Source organism: Gobio gobio (genome assembly GCF_949357685.1).
Source record: "Gobio gobio genome assembly, chromosome: 7".
NCBI classification, from domain to species: domain Eukaryota; kingdom Metazoa; phylum Chordata; class Actinopteri; order Cypriniformes; family Gobionidae; genus Gobio; species Gobio gobio.
Genome location: NC_137103.1, coordinates 54,760,957 through 54,782,787, shown reverse-complemented (window position 1 = coordinate 54,782,787; position 21,831 = coordinate 54,760,957). Strand labels below are relative to the sequence as shown.

Here is a 21,831-nt window from a genome sequence, read left to right as displayed (position 1 = left end):
ATTATCAGTTTTGACTATCGTCCTTTTGAGTTTTTATCTCATGACTTAGTGTCATAATTTTTGTCAATTCTGACTTTATCTCATATTTTAAACTTTTTATCTCATAATTGACTTCAATTATGAGATAAAAAGTCAAAATTATAACATAGAACATAAACGTAATATGTACTTTATATCTCATAATTATGGCTATATCTCATAATGATTTAGTCCATCATAATTATGGCTTTATCTCATAATGACTTGGTATGTCATAATTTCACCTTTTTGTCGTAATTTCAATGTATGACTTTTTGTAATTACGAGATAAAGTCAAATTATGACTTAGTACACCATAACTATGAAATTTATGAACTATCATAATTCTGATCATTCGTCTCATAATTGACTGTCAATTTTGATTTTTTTTTGTCATAATCTCGACTATCTCAATTATATCTCATAATGACTTGGTATGTCATAATTATAACAACTCATTATGAGATAAAAAGTAAAATTTGACTTTTTATCTCATAAGTATGGTTTAGTATGTCATAATAATGACTTGCTATCTCATAATATGTCATAATTTCAACTTTTTATGTTGTGATTTCAACTTTTTGTCATAATTATGAGACAAAAAGTAAAATTATGACCATAACTATGAAAGTTTTGACTGTCATAATTTACTGTCAATTTTGACTTTTTGACTTCAATTATGAGATAAAAAGTCAAAATTATAACTTAGTACATCATGTACTTTTTATATCATAATAATATGACTTTTTATGTCAAGTTATTTTCCTATGTGGCAGAAATGGGCTTCCATTGCTCTGAGAAAGAATATGTAAATAGCAAATATTATATTTGCTGTCATGCCTGTTCCAATGGCCGGAATGGCCAGAGTTGTGGCCATTTTCTCCTCACAGAGGTTCAAAATGATTCCCAGAGAGGCTGTGATGTCTGCGATATTCCCCGGCCCGACCATCTGAGCGATATTCTTACACTGAAGCGCTCCAGCGCCCGTCATCACTGCACCGCCTGCTTTCAGAGGAGCTGCAGACAGGTCTGAATCAATCACTCAGCACTATTATAATATACTCATAACTCAATACTCAGTGCCATTGTGATGATACCTTGCTTTTTGCATTCGTCAACTACAGATTTTCCAGCAGCTTTCAAGATGGCACCAGAAACGCCTGTAAAATGATGACGATTAGATGGAAACAAGACTGAACAAATGTATTATACGCATTGATAAAGTATAATAACCCAAATCTCAGGCTAATCTACGCTCTCTAGCATGAAAGGTAAAGGTGTGATGACGATGTAAGTCTCTCACCGGTGTTAAGGTCTAAACTTGTGTTGGTTGAATTCACGATGACATCCACCGTCTCTTTGGTGATGTCACCCTTTTTGAGGTTTATCGGCACACCATTGATCAGCACTGATTGAATTCCCAGTCATGAGGAAAGAAAAGTACATAAGCAAGGAGCATCAGTTTATGCATTCAAACACGTTAGTATTTGAGCTACAGGAAGGCACAGAAAATATAAATATGGTACCTCTTTTGTCTGATCCGTATTTAAGCCTCTGGGGTTGTAGGGGGATTTTTGCTGACATGTCGGGAAATCCCTGTTAATAATAAAATATAGGAGATCAAAGATAAAAGATGCACTGCAATTGTGACTTTATTTCATAATTATGGTTTAGTATGTCATAATTATGACTATATCTCATAATGACTTAGTATGTCGTAATTTCAACTTTTAGTCGTAATTTCAACTTTCCGTAACGTTTTGTCATAATTATAAGGTAAAAAGTCAAAAATATGACTTATTACACCATATCTATGAATATTTTTACTATATCTCATTATGACTTAGTATATCATAATTTCAACTTATGTCGAAATTTCAACTTTTTGTGACTTTTTGTCATAATTATAAGATAAAAAGTCCAAATTATGACTTGGTTCACCGTAACTATGAAACATGTCATAGTTTTGACATTTCATTTTTGACATTTTATCTTATAATTGTTACAAAAAGTCACAAAAAGTTGAAATTATGACATAAATTTAAATTGTGACACACTAAGCCATAATTATGAGGTAGTCAAAACTATGACATAAGTCAGTTATGGTGTATTAAGTCATAATTTTGTCTTTTTATCTCATAATTATGACCCCAGTATGTCACAATTTCAATTCATGTCGCAAGTTCAACTTTTTTTGACTTTATAATAATTATTCATTATAAGAAAAAAAGTCAAAAACATGACTTGGTACACCATAAGTAGTCATAATTATGAGATAGTCAAAACTATGACATATGTCAGGTTTGACTGTCATAATGTCAGAAAATCCCTGTTAATAATAAAATATAAGTGATCAAAGATAAAAGATGCTCTGCAATTGTGACTTTATTTCATAATTTATGGTTTAGTATGTCATAATTATGACTATATCTCATAATGACTTAGTATGTCGTAATTTCAACTTTTAGTCGTAATTTCAACTTTCCGTGACGTTTTGTCATAATTATAAGGTAAAAAGTCAAAAATATGACTTATTACACCATAACTATGAATATTTTTACTATATCTCATTATGACTTAGTATATCATAATTTCAACTTATGTCGAAATTTCAACTTTTTGTGACTTTTTGTCATAATTATAAGATAAAAAGTCCAAATTATGACTTAGTTCACCGTAACTATGAAACATGTCATAGTTTTGACATTTCATTTTTGACATTTTATCTTATAATTGTTACAAAAAGTCACAAAAAGTTGAAATTATGACATAAATTTAAATTGTGACACACTAAGCCATAATTATGAGGTAGTCAAAACTATGACATAAGTCAGTTATGGTGTATTAAGTCATAATTTTGTCTTTTTATCTCATAATTATGACCCCAGTATGTCACAATTTCAATTCATGTCGCAAGTTCAACTTTTTTTGACTTTATAATAATTATTCATTATAAGAAAAAAAGTCAAAAACATGACTTGGTACACCATAAGTAGTCATAATCACGAGATAGTCAAAACTATGACATATGTCAGGTTTGACTGTCATAATGTCAGAAAATCCCTGTTAATAATAAAATATAAGTGATCAAAGATAAAAGATGCACTGCAATTGTGACTTTATTTCATAATTTATGGTTTAGTATGTCATAATTATGACTATATCTCATAATGACTTAGTATGTCGTAATTTCAACTTTTAGTCGTAATTTCAACTTTCCGTGACGTTTTGTCATAATTATAAGGTAAAAAGTCAAAAATATGACTTATTACACCATAACTATGAATATTTTTACTATATCTCATTATGACTTAGTATATCATAATTTCAACTTATGTCGAAATTTCAACTTTTTGTGACTTTTTGTCATAATTATAAGATAAAAAGTCCAAATTATGACTTAGTTCACCGTAACTATGAAACATGTCATAGTTTTGACATTTCATTTTTGACATTTTATCTTATAATTGTTACAAAAAGTCACAAAAAGTTGAAATTATGACATAAATTTAAATTGTGACACACTAAGCCATAATTATGAGGTAGTCAAAACTATGACATAAGTCAGTTATGGTGTATTAAGTCATAATTTTGTCTTTTTATCTCATAATTATGACCCCAGTATGTCACAATTTCAATTCATGTCGCAAGTTCAACTTTTTTTGACTTTATAATAATTATTCATTATAAGAAAAAAAGTCAAAAACATGACTTGGTACACCATAAGTAGTCATAATTATGAGATAGTCAAAACTATGACATATGTCAGGTTTGACTGTCATAATGTCAGAAAATCCCTGTTAATAATAAAATATAAGTGATCAAAGATAAAAGATGCTCTGCAATTGTGACTTTATTTCATAATTTATGGTTTAGTATGTCATAATTATGACTATATCTCATAATGACTTAGTAAGTCGTAATTTCAACTTTTTACGTCGTAATTTCAACTTCCGTGACGTTTTGTCATAATTATAAGGTAAAAAGTCCAAATTATGACTAAGTACACCATAACTATGAAAATTTTGACTATATCTCATAATGACTTAGTATATCATAATTTCAACTTATGTCGAAATTTCAACTTTTTGTGACTTTTTGTCATAATTATAAGATAAAAAGTCCAAATTATGACTTGGTTCACCGTAACTATGAAACATGTCAGTTTTGACCTTTCATTTTTGACATTTTATCTTATAATTGTTACAAAAAGTCACAAAAAGTTGCAATTATGACATAAATTTAAATTGTGACACACTAAGCCATAATTATGAGGTAGTCAAAACTATGACATAAGTCAGTTATGGTGTATTAAGTCATAATTTTGTCATAATCAAAACTATGACATATGTTAGGTTTGACTGTCATAATGTCAGAAAATCCCTGTTAATAATAAAATATAAGTGATCAAAGATAAAAGATGCACTGCAATTGTGACTTTATTTCATAATTTATGGCTTAGTATGTCATAATTATGACTATATCTCATAATGACTTAGTAAGTCGTAATTTCAACTTTTTATGTCGTAATTTCAACTTCCGTGACGTTTTGTCATAATTATAAGGTAAAAAGTCAAAACTATGACTAGGTACACCATAACTATGAAATCTCAGTTTTGACTTCACATTCATCTTCATCTTATAATTGACTGTACATTTCAACTTCGACTACCTCAATTATGACTTTATATCTCATAATGACAGTCATAATTATGAGATAAAGTTAAAATGATGACATACTGATATAAACAGTCAAAATTATGAATTAGTACATCATAATTATGACTTAATGTCAGTTTTTACTATCTCATAATTATGTCAGTTGTCATCATTTTGATTTTCAATCTCATAATTATGGTTTCGTATGTCATAATTATGACTATATCTCATGACGTAGTATTTAATCATTTCAACTTTTTATGTCGTGATTTCAACTTTTTGTAATAATTTTGAAATAAACAGTCAAAATTATGACCTGGTACGTCATAATTATGACTTATGTCAGTTTTTACTATCTCATAATTATGCCTTTTTATGTCAGTTTTGACTGTCATAATTTTGAATTTGAATCTCAATTATGACTTCATAATTTTGACTTATCTCATAATTATGGTTTAGTATGTCATAATTATGACTATATCTCACAATGACTTAGTATGTCATAATTTTTTATGTTGTGATTTAGTACACCATAACGATAGTTTTGACTACCTCATAATTCTGACTATGTCAGTTTTGACTGTCATAATGTCAGAAAATCCCTGTTAATGATAAAATATAGGTGATCAATGATAAAAGATGCACTGCAAAAAAACAAATATTTTCTTCCTCAGTATTTCTGTCGTTTTCCAGTATTAAACCCGTACTGATTTTGTACATTTCCAAAAAGTGGCAAATGGGATGAATGTGTCCATAACAAATGATATGAAATGAATCCAGTTATAAATGAAAGTCCAAACCATTTTTTTTTTTTGCATTTTGAAAATAGAAATGACCAGACTCACTGTATATGTGAGATGTCGAATCGGTCACAAAACTTACTGTGTATATTTATTGAAAGCCTTTATATGACTTTATAAGTCTTTCTTGCATATTTTATTGGAATGTCCCGCTTTAAATGATATTAGGCAACATTTTTATATTCAGAAAGTACATTAATGGACAACTCTCCTGGAAAATTATTAGAATTTTTATTGAATATTATATTTAAATAATGGAATTTATTAGTGGCATTATTATTGAGTTTTTTATATGTATTTTATATTTTGGTTTATTTGTTTGTATAGATAATAAATGTATTGTACACAATTAATTGAAATACTATTGAAATATTATTATGAGTATTATTATGATAAATGTATCTTAAATCGAGATGCATTTACTGGAGAAGCAAATATTTTTGGAAGCTTGTTTCCGCCACTGAATAATAATAATTTTTTTTAAAAAAGTAATTGTGACTTTTTATCTCACAATTCTGACTTTTTTCTTGCAATTGCGAGTTTACATCGCACACTTCTCATTTATTTTCTCAGAATTGGCTGATATAAACTCGCAATAATTTCTCATAATTATGACTTTATATCTCATAATGACTTGACTCATTAATTTGGACTTTTTTTGTCATAATTTCGACTTATCATAATTATGAATTGGGCTTGGAAACTTGCAATTGCGAGTAAAGTCAGAATTGTGAGATATAAACTTGCAATTATGAGTTATAAAGTCAGAAGTGCGAGATAAAATGTTGCAATTACCTTTTGAAATGTTTTATTCAGTTGCAGAAACAAGCTTCCATAAATATCTGCCAATGGGGTCAGAAAATAATTGTGTTTTCTCTTTGAATTAAGTTTATTTTCTGACGTCATATATTTGTTCTTGTTTTAAACATAAACTCACTTAAAGGATTAGTTCAATTTAAATAAACTTTTGCTGATAATTTACTCAGCCCCATGTCATCCAAGATGTCCAAGTCTTTCTTTCTGCAGTCGAAAAGAAATTAAGGTTTTGGATGAAAACAGTCCAGGGTTTTTCTCCATATAATGGACTTCAATGGGCTCCAAACGGTTCAAGGTCCAAATGACAGTTTCAGTGCAGCTTCAAAGGGCTTTAAACGACACCAGATGATGAATAAGGGTCTTATCTAGACAAACCATCAGTTTCTGAGAGAAACCCAGCAGTATTTATGCTATTATTTTACCTTTTTTCAGAAGAACGTGATCATCTCTGAGCTCCGCCATAACTTCCGCTAAGTGAGGTCAAAAATACGAGCGTGGTCATAGATATATCGATCATAGATGCCTAATTCTATTGATCCGTACAAGCAAGTAAGTCGCTTTGGATAAAAGCGTCCGCTAAATGACTAAATGTAAATGTAAGCACTAATGAGTCATGATCTATGACCACGCTCGTATTTTGACCTCACTTAGTGGAAGTTATGGCTGAGCTCAGAGATGATCACGCTCGTCTGAAAAGAGGTAAAATAATAGCATAAATACTGCTGGTTTTCTCTCAGAAACTGATGGTTTATCTAGATAAGAGCCTTATTCATCATCTGGTGTCGTTTAAAGCCCTTTGAACCTGTATTGAAACTGTCATTTGAACCGTTTGGAGCCCATTGAAGTCCATTATATGGAGAAAAACCCTGGACTGTTTTCATCCAAAACCTTAATTTCTTTTCGACTGCAGAAAGAAAGACATGGACATCTTGGATGATTTAGGGGTGAGTAAAGCATTAGCAAAAGTTGATTTAAAAGTGAACTAATACTTTAATATCGTCAATCATTTTGAATGTTAAGATATTTGTACTGGAATACAAAACTGAGTTTTTGCAGTGTTGGTAAACATTTGAGGTTTGTGAAATAGGAGTGATCATACTAGTTCCTGGATCAGAGCGTTGTACTCCTCAACGATCCTCTCATCTGAATCCACTACACTGATATTTCTAAGATTTTTAGGTGAATTATGACGGTCGGTGCAGAACTGCAGAACGGCTTCTCGAAGCGCCATGCAACTTTCTTTGACGGAGAATCCGAAGGTTTTGCAACCGATCGCAGGCATTGCGATGGAGACGCATCCTTTCCCCTCGGCTTTCAGGAGACTGTTCCGTGCGGCCGACTGGAGGTAGTTTGAGTCCAGCGCTTGACCTTTCTTGGGAAGCACGGCGTAAATTAGCATCCCGGCGTTGAGTTTTCCAGCATTGCTGAGAAGCACGTCTCCCGGTAGAGGACTCTGCTTTTCCCTCTGGGTAGTTTTACACACTTCGGTAATCTTATCGCCTCCAAATTGGAGAAAGCGCTGAGCCACGGGGTGATTGAAATCTAGACTCCCGTTCATCGGACAGGTCAAAGCATCAGCTGTAAAATGGTGCAGGTCTCCCTTGATGATGCTAAGAGTCATGAAATCGCCTATTTTGTGTGTGAAGCTCTTCGGCGGGCCGGACGCAACCATGTGCTCTTGTGATAAATACAGGCTGCACTGCTTCTCTCTAGCTTTCGTCTTCATGTTGGCTTCGTGCTTCTCCAGAACCTTGGCTTCTCCTGCTTTGCGATACTTGTGGTTCTCCACGACAATGGCTGACAGCTGCTTCTGTACGACACGAACGGCCTCCTTAATGTTGTCTTTAGGTGCTGTGACCTTCAGACAAGGAGATTTAGACGCTTTGTTAGCAAGTAGCACAGCGCCAAGCCGCTTGAGTTCAGGGAGCTCGGACAAATTCAGGCATGAGTCCACAAATTCGACCTCTCGCACAGATTTGAGAGGGACGATGTCAGTCGTTGGTTCCTTGTTCTCTAAATATCTCCTTATTTTCCCTGCAACATCTGCAACTGCATTCGAAAGCCCACATATTATAACCTGCGTGTTTGATTGTGTGATCCTGATGTCGCTGGCTTTCTGGAACGGCTCTATTTCATCTTGAAGACGCGTGAAAGCGTCGCCGGTTTGATTGGGAGAAAGTTGTATTACCTCCTCTTTGAGAATCTCGCCGATTTTGTCTTCAGCTCTCGTCAGGTTTTCTTTCTCGACCAAGATCCCAAAGAAATCCTTTCGGTTTAGAAGTCTAGCTGGGATGTGGTTGTCCCGCTCGAACTTTTGAAGATCCAATGATGTTAGAAAGTGTATCAGATGAGAAGAAAGCTTCAGCTGATGTGTGATTATGTTCTTCTGTGCGTTTTTGATGAGCATCTCCAGTGATTTGACGTCATCCTTCAAACCTTTGAGGGAAATAATGTGCTGCTTCTCATCATGGGAGAAACTCACCTCCCCTAGTTTGGACTCTACGCGCTCTTTTATTAGATCAAATGTCTCTCCGCAGTCTAGTTGAATAGTTGCCTCGATTGTGTTTCTTTCCACTTCCACCTCAACAGCTGCGGTCTTCAGGAGCGCCTTGATCTTGTCCGAAAGGATCTTGACCTGCTCTTTCACTCCAGTAACTACAACTTTAGACATGCTCTCCTTGAAGAAAAACGGTGCATCAACCGTGGCAAGACCAACACATTCGTTTTCAACTCTCTTCCAGACGTCCTCCTCCACTGTCAGCTCTTGTGTGTCGAATCCACTCAAAAACGTCTGAACTCCCCTCATTGTCTTGGACTCCCAAGTGGGTGCGATTCGCAGTGCGGCCAGAGACTCTTTGTTGACGTCCATCTCCAGTATCATTTCACTTGCAGGGCTGTCAATACAAACTTTGGCGTGAAGCAGTTTGGCATCGCTCTCCAGCTGTTTTCTACATCGCTCATTGGTTTCAAGGAAGCGGAGTAGATCTTCGCTGACAGAAATGTTGACTTTTGTGGCGGTATCAGTCAGAGAGGGTTTTTCTCCAGTTAAAGCCTTCTGCAGATTTGAGTAAAACAGTGAAGCGTGAACGTCTGTGCCGCAAACACAGTGTTTTTGTTCCACCACTGCATGTGCATCTATTAAAATAGAAGAGACAGTAGAGTTACTCTAAGTAGGCTTGTTCTTAAGTCAAGTCACCTTTTTTTCTATGGCGCTTTATACAATACAGATTGTTTCAAAGCAACTTCAATGTAAGGAAGATAACAGAATCAATGATGCAAACGGGGGAATCAATTATGTATTGGGCGACTGGTCCGGTCAATGCAAAGTAATATATTTTTATTACAGGATCAATGGAGTTATATAGGACGAGACGTTAAACCGAGGTCCTGATTCTCTGTGGTCATTAAAAATCGAGATCCTGGCCAAATTTGCCCATTGGCCCCTGTCCATCATGGCCTCCTAATCATCCCCCCATATATATATTTAATAATAATAATTAATAATAATTTGTTACATTTATATAGCGCTTTTCTAGGCACTCAAAGCGCTTTACATATAGAAGGGGGAATCTCCTCAAACACCACCAATGTGCAGCACCACCTGGATGATGCACCACCACCACACACCAGCTGATTGGTGGAGATATATATATATACCATTGGCTTTATCACTCTGTCTCCTCTCCACCAATCAGCTGGTGTGTGGTGGGCGTTCTGCCGCAATATGGCTGCCGTTGCATCATCCAGGTGGTGTACATTGGTGGTGGTTGAGGAGATTCCCCCCTTCCATGTAAAGCGCTTTGAGTGCCTAGAAAAGCGCTAGGCTAAATAAATGTAACAAATGATATCACTACGTGTATCATATAATTTGTAATTGTTTGAAAGGCAAGTAAATTAAAGCGATCTGGTTGTTATATTTGAGTCGCGTGAGTTTAACGGCACTAAAATTGTGTCTATAGCTGCTTCCCAATTCACATACTATCCATCCCAAATAGCATTTGAAATTAGAATTACTGTCTCAAATGGTAGTGTGTTGAAATGAGTAATCCACAGATACCCGGATGGTCTACTTTTTACGATTGGAATCTGAAGTGCAGATCCGTGCAAAGACACAATTATAATGAAGTTTTTCCCAAAGCTTACCTATTCTAGCCTAGAAATCTAGACGCACAGGGTCGTCTAGCAACTCTTCGTTGGCTAGCGAGCTTGAAAAACCAAACTCTAGTCAGGCCAATCACATCGTGTATAGAGTCGGTGGGCAAGCTTAAAGGGTAACTTCAGTGATTTAGCATTAGGCTTTGTATCAGTAGAAACTCGGTAGTATATTCAAATTATGGTACTTTCCCCCCTCATATCCCCCTGAGACGAGAGAATTATGCATTTTATTCCTGGAAAAATTCCTTCGATGACGCAAATATCGTCATTTTGCGTCATCTGAGGATTTTTTGGCCAGAGGCTGAAGACTACAGTCACTAGATGGAGCTGTTCCTCATGTTATCAACCGCCCACAGGGGAGAGATCTCACACACAGAATGTAAGACACAGACGGCCACACGGATAATCATAATAATGGAGCGGTGCAGAGTAAAGAGAGTGTTTCAACTTTTCAATGAATTCCTGTGATAGTTTAGCTTCCATATGCGATCAGAAAACGTGCCAGACTGGAGCTTAATGTTACCTCAGCTTTGCTCAGCTCTTCTCTCGACTCCTGCTGCGTCTGTGACGTGACTTTCGTTCGGCTCACTCACACTTTATTGAAAAGACACGTTCAGTTTTTAACTGTAGTGTTTATTCTCTAACTGAACGAAATGATTGTATTACTATGAAGATCAAAACGACGGTGTACGGAGTGGCCTCGTAGGGCAGCGAAGCAAGTGCATTCTGGGAGTTGTTGTCTTTCATCCACATGAGACAAAAATACATTGTCTGTCTTTTCTCAGTCTAGAAGGTACCAAATTCAAAAATAATTTCACATTTCTACTGCATAAATGAGCCAGTTTAAATACAAAGCTTAATGCTAAATCACTGAAGTTATCCTTTAACATAATGGCGGCAGCGACAGTTCTGCGTGAATTCCCTGCTAACAAAAAACGACACTGAAGTCATTCTTAAGAAAGGAAGATCGGAGGAAAGGTAAGGAAAGGAAAATGTTCGGAGATGTTTGGAGTTTTGCCGACCGGATATGGGAAAAGTTTAATCTATCAACTAGCTCCACTGGTGGGAAAACGCATGGGACTCAGCCACAACCTGCTTGTGATTGTTGTCTCCCCACTGATAGCGCTCTGGTTGGTTGTAGCGCTAGGGATTTTGAAAGACAACCATTTATCCCGCCCCTCGGATTGAGCCCTGCCAATGGTGTGTTCCCAGACCCAACATCTTGATGTGGGTCTGGCTTGTCAGGCTATGCGTACTCTTCTGCTACACACTAACAAGTATGTACTTTTTCTTCACAAAAACAGTACATGCTTTTATGGCATAGTATAAGTAGGCGAATTGGGACGCAGCATATGTAAAACGTGATTTTGCAGCATTGAGTACACTCTCAGAAAAAAAGGTACAGTGGAGGTACAATTTTGTTCCTTGAAGAACAAAACGTATAGCTGTACCTTTAAAGGTACACAATTTAAGAATATTTAGATATTTGTGCTGGAAAACAATCTGTACTGTGCTAAATTGCAACTAATCTGAAAACCTACCATCACAGTTCCCAAAGGCGATGACCGCACTCGTTCGTCTGTTGATCCATAGGACGTTCTCGATATCTCCTCCTCTGCTCTTCTTCTTGTTGCTGAAGTAAAGGGTGAGAATGTCTTCACTGAGCTGCTCCAGATTTCCCTGGACCAGGACCGAATCCGTCCGCTCCATACACGTCACTCCGATGTCTCGACCCTGCAGTTGCTTTGAGGTGCATTTTCTTATGAATGATTTCACATCTGTTGATAAAATGAAAAAGGAGGAAAAATGTACAATAAATGTTGAGCGAGTCGTCATTAACTCAGTCTTAGCTCTTATTTGAATGTTGACCAGTCATTAATGTTCACATTTATTTTCTCCAGTTAAAGAATTATTATTTATTTTTTTTCACAGCAATGCAATAAAATATATGTTTTTGGTTCCCCAAAGAATCTTTAAGTGATAATTTCTTAAAAGAACCATTTTTTTAATAATCTAAAGAACTTTTTTGGAACCATCAATGACAATATACAACCTTTATTTTTACACTCTCAGGAAAAAAAAGGTACAGTAGAGGTACAATTTTGTTCCTTAGGGGAACTAAATGTATAACTGTACCTTTAAAGGTACACAATTAGTCCTTAGGGTACAGTTATACCCTATCGTTTTCCTCACTTAGAGCAGGGAAAGTTCGGTCCTAGTGAGCCGCTGTCCTGCAGAGTTTGGCTCCAACCCTGAAAGACGTCTATAGAAGCTCTTATTGAGAATGAAAGGGATAGTTCACCCAAAAATAAAAATTCTGTCATCATTTACTCACCCTCAAGTTGTCCCAAACCTGTATGAGTTTCTTTGTTCTGTTGAACACAAAGGAAGATATGTTGAAGAATGTTTAGAGCAACTATTGACTACCATAGTAGGGGGAAAAATACTATGGTAGTCAATGGTTGCTCTCTCTGCTTTGTTACAAACATTCTTCAACATATCTTCCTTTGTGTTCAACAGAACAAAGAAGCTCATACAGGTTTGGGACAACTTGAGGGTGAGTAAAGGATGACAGAATTTTTATTTTTGGGTGAACGATCCCTTTAACAGAGATTTAGAAGTTGATGTTTTATTGAAAATGTCACCATTATGGAGATCAATGTTTTGTTTAGTTGGCCAGGTTGACTCTTGGCTTTTTATGTGAGTTTGTGTTTTTTGTTACAGTGTTAACAAAACACATAGTCTGTTCAGATCAAAAGAAGCAAAATTATCATGAAGAAAAATGTTTGACTAAACTCATCACTGACTAAAAATATTAATAAGTAATATTCACCAACAATGCTTTTTTGGCACAGATCAGACATTCTGAATTCTGATTTTTAAACACATTCTATGTGGAAAAAAAGTTTAGACGCACACAGATATCAAGAATCAGCATATGAATCTCAACAATGGTGACATACTTTATGCTGCAATGCATGCTGGGAGCTATGAGTTTTATACTGTGGTGGCCTAGTAGGGTTGGAACTAAAATCTGCAGGACATCAGCTCTCTAGGACCGAACTTGCCTACCCCTGACTTTTTTTTTTGAGAGTGTATAGATGAAATAATGTATTAATTGAAAAGTAATGACTGATCAGATTCTATGCTTGGACGACTTCATTTCCATGTAATACAGTGTATTGTAGTCTTAGCAGACCCCAAAGACAAAGGAAAATAAGCAGCCGTCACAGAAACAGAGCAGAGTGACGATAACAGACAGCCATAGGGAAAGTGCTGTGGCTTCCAAACCCACCAATATCTTGTCTGAAGGTGACAACAATCCTATCATCATCAAGTGTCTCCCAAGTGTATTCTGTCGTCTTGCTACAGCTGCCAATGAACACTGAGATTTTCTTGCAGTCTGTGTCGCCATCAAACCCCATCAAGATGAAGCGACGGGGGTCTGACTTCTCTCCCAGACCTCCTTCATTATACACTCGTAAAGATACACCAAACTCATGTTCTTCCTTGCCAGAAATCATCTTGAAATCTGAGAAAAGTGTCATATTATGTTAATTTTGAGCTTTCTGATCTCAAAGATGATCATTAGGTAAGCTAGTGCTAATGATGGTTTCTTTGAAACAGAATCAGGCCTACATCATGTGTAAGTAATGCACCAAAAATAGCCTTGCAAAACCAGTTTGCTTCAGGTTACATTAGGACGCTTTTGAGTTTCTAGTAAACTCCCAATGCAGCTTTGGTCTTACATCCTACCTGACTGGCTGTTGAGTTTCAGGATCCAGCTGTTATTTCCATGCTTTGCTAGCTGAAATTGCTCTGTAAATTGTTCAAAATACATCTGAAGTGTTTCCTTATCAACTGAACCAGGGGCGGTAATGAGAAGATCTGGTATTTCTGAATCCTCCTCATTGTCTGTATCATGAACAAATACATACATGTGACCATCGTCAGTGTTAATGTTTTGAAATCTGTGAATATTTGTAAACACTAAGAGTGAAAGCATTACAGTCCGACCTTTATTTTCCGTTGCAGGTTGTCTTAGTGCAGAGACCTTTGTACAATAAGGAGGAAGTGTGTGAGTATATGAACATTAATCTGACCTCATTGCAAATTACAGTAATGCATCACGCCTTTGCTCAACACATCTGTATTTCTGTTTCCTTGACATTTAAATCAAGATCAGGACCCATATTAAAGCTGCAGTCCGTATGTTTTGACTCTTTATCTCTGTTTGAAACCTGGAATTGCAGTTAATTGCAGAGTTTTGGGGCCCAATCATACACTCAGCGCAATGTGGACCCAGCGCATACACTCTGCTTATTACACACACAGCACACAAGCATGTTTAAATATTAAAAATAAAAGGATTCCTCTCTAGAGAAACGTTCGGTCTTTCTTTTTGCATGTAAATAGTGAATCCGCCATGGTGCAGCGCAACTGGCTTTTAAAGGGAAAGGGAGATGAGACTCTGAGCTTTAGCTTGAGCTTTAACTATCATGTTATCAAAATTTATTGAAAATGTAATTTTTACTTTTTAAAATAAAAATGACAATAAGAAATGCAGGGCATGTCGATTAAATAAAGACTTTGATTCAAGTTTTTTGCATTTCATTTTTTTATTCTCGTTGCTTTTCTGCTCATGCATGTCGTGCTAGCTTTTCGTTGTCAGAAGTGCAAAGCTTGTGCTGCATGTCAGCCGGAGGCGGGAGACGTTTCATGATGTCTCGCGGCACACAGGACGTTATAGAAGGTATTTTGATTTTTTATTTTGATGTTTTTTTTATTTTTTTTTATTGATTAGCCTAATTGTATACAATGTCTATGGTAATGTGCCATCCCAAATTAGCTTTCCATAGTATGGAGCCCAACACATGATATGCGGACAAAATGTAAGTTTGCTATAGGCAAACTAGCCACTAGTTAAGAATTCGTATTGTTTTAATTTAGTTAAATCGTGGATGTGATTTACTGAAACAAGGTAATAAATGGTGAGAATGAATTCTCAGTTTGTACTGTAGTTAATAATCATCATCCAGTTTATTTCAGCATTGCTTGGTCAAGCTATTCAAACCAAAGCAATCAAGTTTTTTGTTGACAATTTTTTTTTATTTACCTAGCTAACAACAGTATGATAATAGTATGATAATAATGAGATCTCAGGTGAAAAAAGTACACAACACTTCAATAATGTACTTAAAGTGCTCTAAAATTCTTCTTTAGTACGTCTTAAGATAATCTTAAAGGAGAAGTTCACTTTCAAATTAGAACCAGCCCATGACTTACCCTCAAGCATTCCTAGGTGTATATGACGTCCTTCATCTAGGATGGCTTGAGGGTGAGTAAGTCATGGGCTGGTTTTAATTTGAAAGTGAACTTCTCCTTTAAGAACATCTAAGTGTACTCAGCTTCATAAGCAACAAAACAAAGACTGTACATTTTTTTGTTTTAGGTTTATTTAAACTAATGTAATTCAGCTATGAGCACATTTGTGCTATCCAGTCTAATCTTGTGCTTTTGACTACGGGCGAATCTCGTTTGGGCCTTTCTGGATTACAATCCGCCATCAAAATAATCATTTAATTATTCCAGCGGCTCTGAGAAAAGGCTACACTGCAAAAAATGCTTTTCTTACTTAGTATTTTTGTCTTGTTTTCAGTCCAAATATCTAAAAAATCTTACATTAAGAAGCATTTACTAGACAAGCAGAAGTTTTTGTCTTGTTTTGGGGGAAAATAACTCAAAATTAACTGAGTTTTTGCTTAAAATAAGCAAAGTAATCTGCCAATGGGGTAAGCAAAATAATCTTGTTTTTTGTTTGAATTAAGATTTTTTTTGCTTACCCCATTGGCAGATTATTTTGCTAATTTTAAGCAAAAACTCCCTTAATTTTGAGTTCTTTCCCCCCAAAACAAGACAATAATTTTTATTTGGCTAGTAAATGCCCTTTTGTTTTGAGAATTTTTTGATATTTGGACTGAAAACAAGACAAAAATACTAAGTAAGAAAAGCATTTTTTTGCAGTGTATAAATGATCCACCACCTGCAGCATCCTCACATGCGATAGCCTAGTAGCCGGACTCATTCTTTATGTGTACAGACGTGACGTAATGACGCAAAAACCAATTTCCCGGAAATCCACCAGTACCACTCAAATTATAACACATTACTACAAGCGTACCGTTGTGAATCGGGCTAAGGTAAGGAGATGGTTTTAAACACTGGCTGGTTATGTATTTGCTCAGAAATTTAGTTTGGATGATTTTAGTTATGGACTGCAGCTTTAAGCAGAAGTGTTGCATAAATGTCCTGTTGCTTCATTGTCTTTCTAAAGAGGCATGAATCAGGATATTTTGAAACTTGTAGTCTAAAGCGTGCAGTGTCTAAGATGCTACTGGAGTGCCTCAGGGCTCAGTGCTGGGACATCTTCTCTTCTCCATCCACATGTCATCACTAGGATCTGTCATTCAGAAACATGGGTTTTCCTATCACTGCTACACTAACACACAACTCTATCTCTCATTCCAGCTAGAATTACTATCCTATATATCTATAATAAAATTTAAAAAAATGGACTAACTGAGACTAGTCACAGCACTTGCATATTGTTGCCCTATTGTTGGTTCGATTGCTTCTTTTGCTAATCTTTTGTATAAAAGCGTCTGCTAACTGATTAAATGTAATGTAATAACGATAATAATTAATAAATGATTACAGAGAACAGAATGACCTTGTTAGCAGGAGCGAGCAGTGATTTGAGGAGAGTGCTCTTCTCCAGCTTGGGCTTTGGCAGAACTGGTGGTCTGATCTTTTTGCTTTTCGTTTCTTCTGGTAGTTTCACTGTCACTTCAACGGCTCCCTGAGATTTGAAATCAACTTTATGGATTCTTTTCTCAAGCACCTTCTTCATATCTGGAAAACAGGGAAAATCCATGTAAAACTCTTCTATTTCACAAATTATTTCTGTTCTTTTTTTTTTTTAAATCATGTAAGTTATGTAACGTTGTGGAAACTTCCCAGCAGGCACCGGACAACAGATTGATGTTGGTCCCCAATGAAAATCGGGTTGACGTCAGAACCCAACATCATATTGATGTCAACCTCCGTTTGTCCAACGTTGGAGATTGACATCGATATGACGTTGGCTTGAGACGTTGACTCAACATTGGATTTTGGTTAGTTAACAACACAAACTAAAACCAACAATGTCTAGTGATGTTATAATTTGACATTGTGTGGACGTTACCATTATGACGTTAAAGGGTTAGTTCACCCAAAAATGAAAATTCTGTCATTAATTACTTATCCTCATGTCGTTCGACACCCGTAAGACCTCCGATATTTTAGTTGAAATCTGATGGCTCTGAAAGGCCTCCATTTGCACAATGGAACGGTTCACTCTCAAGACCCTTAAAAGGTACTAAAGACGTTGTTACAAAGTCCATCTCACTACAGTGGTTCTACAATAACTTTATGGAGTGACGAGAATAGTTTTTGTTTGCAAAAAAACCCTAAATAACGACTTATATAGTGATGACCGATTTCAAAACACGGCCTCATGAAGCTTCGAAGCGTTATGAATCAGTGAGTCGAATCAGCAGTTTGAATCGCCAAAGTCACGTGATTTCAGCAGTTTGGCGGTTTGACACGCGATCCGAATCATGATTCGACTCACTGATTCATAACGCTTTGAAGCTTCATGATGCATTATTTTGAAATCGTCATCACTATATAAGTCGTTATTTAGGTTTTTTTTGCGCACAAAAACTATTCTTGTCGCTTTATAAAGTTATTTTAGAACCACTGTAGTGAGATGGACTTTGTAACGACGTCTTTAGTGCCTTTTAAGGGTCTTGAGAGTGTAAAGTGCATTGAGCCAATGGAGGCCTTTCAGAGCATCAGATTTACACTAAAATATCTTCATTTGTGTCTGAAGATGAACGGAGGTCTGACGGGTGTCCAACGACATGAGGGTGAGTAATTAATGACAGAATTTTCATTTTTGGGTGAACTAACCCTTTAAGGAGACGTTGTGTTTTGGTCACCATACCTCACAACTAAATGTCAGTATCTGACATCATTACAATATTGGCTTGAGACGTTGGCTCAACGTTGAATTTTGGTCACCTGACGTCGCGACCAAAATCCAACCAAATATCAACGTCTTATGACGTAGTGTGCCTGCTGGGTTGTTTCCGCACGCAAAATAAAAAAGATAATTGTGACTTTTTATCTCACAATTCTAAATTTAGCCAATATCTCATCATTCTTTTAAAAAAATACTTTATTTATTGGCATTTATAACAAATACATAGAAAATCCACTATGTAACAAAAGAAGGGACATTCTTAAAGGCACAATATGTAAACATTTTTGATTAAAATATCCAAAAAACACTATAACAGTGATATATATTTTGTTGACTTGTGTACTTGCGTTATCCCAAATGTTTCCAAGAATGTTTAAATACAGAGAAATAAGCTATTTTAACCAGGACATGGAATGTGTCTGTGCGTCGCCAATCAATGACATTTTGATTTCCGGTGTTATTTTGTAGAAATGTGTAACCCTTCCTGTTCGAACCCAGGTCCGCCAGCATGAGAGTCAGACGCTCTAAAAGAGAAACTAAAGGCTTCGACCTCTAGCGTCAGTCACTAGAGCGTCTCTTGAGCTCTGAGGAGTGAGGTTTACTCGCACAGTGACTACTAGCTGGCCTCCGTTAAACATGGAAACACCAAAGACGCTTTAATATATGATGTAGTATGTCGAAGACTACAAGTGCCATGAATCCGCGCTCAATCTCGGCGTCATCAAGCTACACCTTTCTTTTGAATAGCGGCGAAAAACAACATATTGTGCCTTTAATCCAATCCCACAATAGGCTATTTCCCCTTTCCCCTTATTGCGCCCCTGCTGAAAACACTTAGTTGGCTGGTCTTAGCTGGTTTAAGCTTTTCTCCCAGGCTGGTGTCCCAAATTGTCCAGTTAAGACCTAAATAAGTGTCCAAAACCCCTCAAAAACGAGCCTGGGAGACCCATTAAAAACCAGCTTAGGCTGGTTTTATCAGGGGTTTTATACATTGTATACATGTTAGAAGATGTCCACCTTTTTCCTAACGAACCTGTGCGTTTCAGATTATGGGAGGCACTCCCGGTTTGTGGAAGTTCCACTCCGAAACAAAGCGTTAAAATCATAAAGCTGTGCTACAAATAATCTGTCAGTGTGACTGAATGAACTGTACAATTTCCTTCATTTGCTGTTTTCAGACGTCAGGAGAATAACGCTTGGTATTTTACTGTAACATAACAAGAATAACTATCGCTCTTTTCATTCACTGCATTCTTTTATCTGTTTTCCTTCCCTATTCCACTGTAACAGTATGAAAAAAACTATATATACTGCGCATTTGTGGGCCAATTTATGAAAAATGAATAATTCACTGGAATGCACTCAGAATCTCTCATTTTAATCCACAAATCCTGAGTTTTTCACACGGATGCTTTAAAACGTAATAGTCTCCTCTTTTTTAGTAGTATTTACTGGAATGTTTCTATAGCAGATTGTCTGTAAAAATGACAGAAATCACTTATTTTCCATCAATGTTAATAAACTTTTTTGATTAAGGCAACGTATGTTACATAATAGGCTATGGACACATATTGCTACAGTGATATTTAACCTGTATTGCTGCAGAAATAATCAATCTTTTGGGGTTATTTGTAGTCTGTTGTAGGCTAGTTGTTATGTTAATGCTTATACACTTTTGAAATTTCCTTGGGTGAGTAGAATAATGTCATCTCATTATAATTAGTTATTGAAAATGCTTATTACTGTGTTCATAGAGCGAACCTTTCGCTGATTGTTTACAGTTTAAGAGAAGTTACTCCCATAATTTGCGCAAAGCATCATGGGGCGTAGGAAAAAGGTGGATAGTTATATATCCCAGCCTGTGTTTCCCTGTCTTGTGAGGACTTTTGTTATGTCTTGTGCCATGTTTTGTAGTTCTTTGTAGTTTTTCATGTTGATTAGTCTCCTCAGGTGCCCTTGTTCCCGGATTATCTGTGTTTACGTTTTTGAATAAATGTTTTATTGCTGGCCTTTGGATTCTCACTGTGCCTCATCCCTGCTCACGTGACAGAACGACCAATCACAGAGTTTAAATACACAGGGGTAAACAAACTTAACAAATAAACAAGATACACTTGGGGAAACTAGTCAACATGAAAAACTACAAAGAACTACAAAACATAAGGCACAAGACATTACAAAAGTCCTCACAAGACAGGGAAACAGGCTGGGATCATGACAATAGGCAATTACAAATATTATTAATAATAATAAAAATAAATAAAAACAATACAAATAAGTAAATACATAAATAAACAGTAATACATTCATAAAGCATTAAATAAATAAGGGAAATTATGTCTTTTCCACTCAGAAATTATAGTTTATATCCCACAATTTAAGACTATATTATGATTTTTTTTTCCTCATAATTGCGAGTTTATATCTCACATTTCTTTATATCTCACATGTCATTGTTAGCAGTTTTTGAAAATGTTTATTACTGTGTTCATAGAGCAAACATTTCGCTGCTTGTTTACAGTTTATTGGAAGTTACTCCCATAATTCGCGCAAAGCATCATGGGGCGTAGGAAAAAGGTGGATGACAATAACAATGATAAAATAATAATACTAAATAAAAAAAGTACAATACAAATAAGTAATTAAGTAAATAAATAAATAATAGTAATACATTAATAAACCATTAAATAAATAAGGGAAATTCTGACTTTTCCCCTCAGTTTATATTCTAAATGTAGCCTTTATCTCCAAATTATGACATTTTTCATTATAAATACGAGTTTCTATCTGAATTTTCTCAGAATAGCGAGTCAGAATTGATTGTTTATGACGGAAATAAGCTTCCATATCAGTTTTGTCTCTATTCTAATATGTTTTATGATCAATTAGGATGTTGACGATAGACTCACCTTCTTCTCTCATATAAATCAGAAGTGCTTTTCGTTTGTCCTCTTGATGTTCTCGAATCTGCTCGATCTCTCCTCCTGATCTTCTTTTGTTTTTAAAATAAAGCTCAACCCTTGGTTTCACACGGTCGAAATCATCCGGCAAACCCTCGAGAATCAGACTTCTCTCTTCCATCTTTGCGCCCCAAAGACTTCAGAAGTAGTCTAAAGTGTCTCCTAAAGTCACAACAGGGTGACAAAACGCTCATAAGGGACTGTCAGACATATTTTCACACGAAGATACTCACAAATCACCAAAGAAGGGGTTGATTCGAATCAACCGTGACTTTCACTTTTACTTCAGGAATCAGGATTCGCTCACGTGACTTCTCAAAACAAGTTCGCGATC

General features: G+C 35.8%; 1 protein-coding gene across 1 annotated transcript in view; it reads right to left on the bottom strand.

Annotated features, from left to right (window-relative positions):
* Positions 1–21,831, bottom strand: part of parp14rs3 (poly(ADP-ribose) polymerase family member 14-related sequence 3) — a 57,895-nt gene extending 36,064 nt beyond the window's left edge. Inside the window, exons 1-11 of the mRNA XM_079821743.1 lie at positions 21,447–21,831; positions 17,179–17,360; positions 14,466–14,502; positions 14,205–14,363; positions 13,744–13,980; positions 11,990–12,226; positions 7,393–9,428; positions 1,545–1,614; positions 1,322–1,426; positions 1,116–1,178; positions 859–1,035 (exon numbers count right to left, since the gene is read on the bottom strand). Of these exons, the coding sequence (XP_079677869.1) occupies positions 859–1,035; positions 1,116–1,178; positions 1,322–1,426; positions 1,545–1,614; positions 7,393–9,428; positions 11,990–12,226; positions 13,744–13,980; positions 14,205–14,363; positions 14,466–14,502; positions 17,179–17,360; positions 21,447–21,618 (3,475 nt within the window). The 5' untranslated portion in view covers positions 21,619–21,831. The remainder of the gene's footprint in view (positions 1–858; positions 1,036–1,115; positions 1,179–1,321; positions 1,427–1,544; positions 1,615–7,392; positions 9,429–11,989; positions 12,227–13,743; positions 13,981–14,204; positions 14,364–14,465; positions 14,503–17,178; positions 17,361–21,446) is intronic.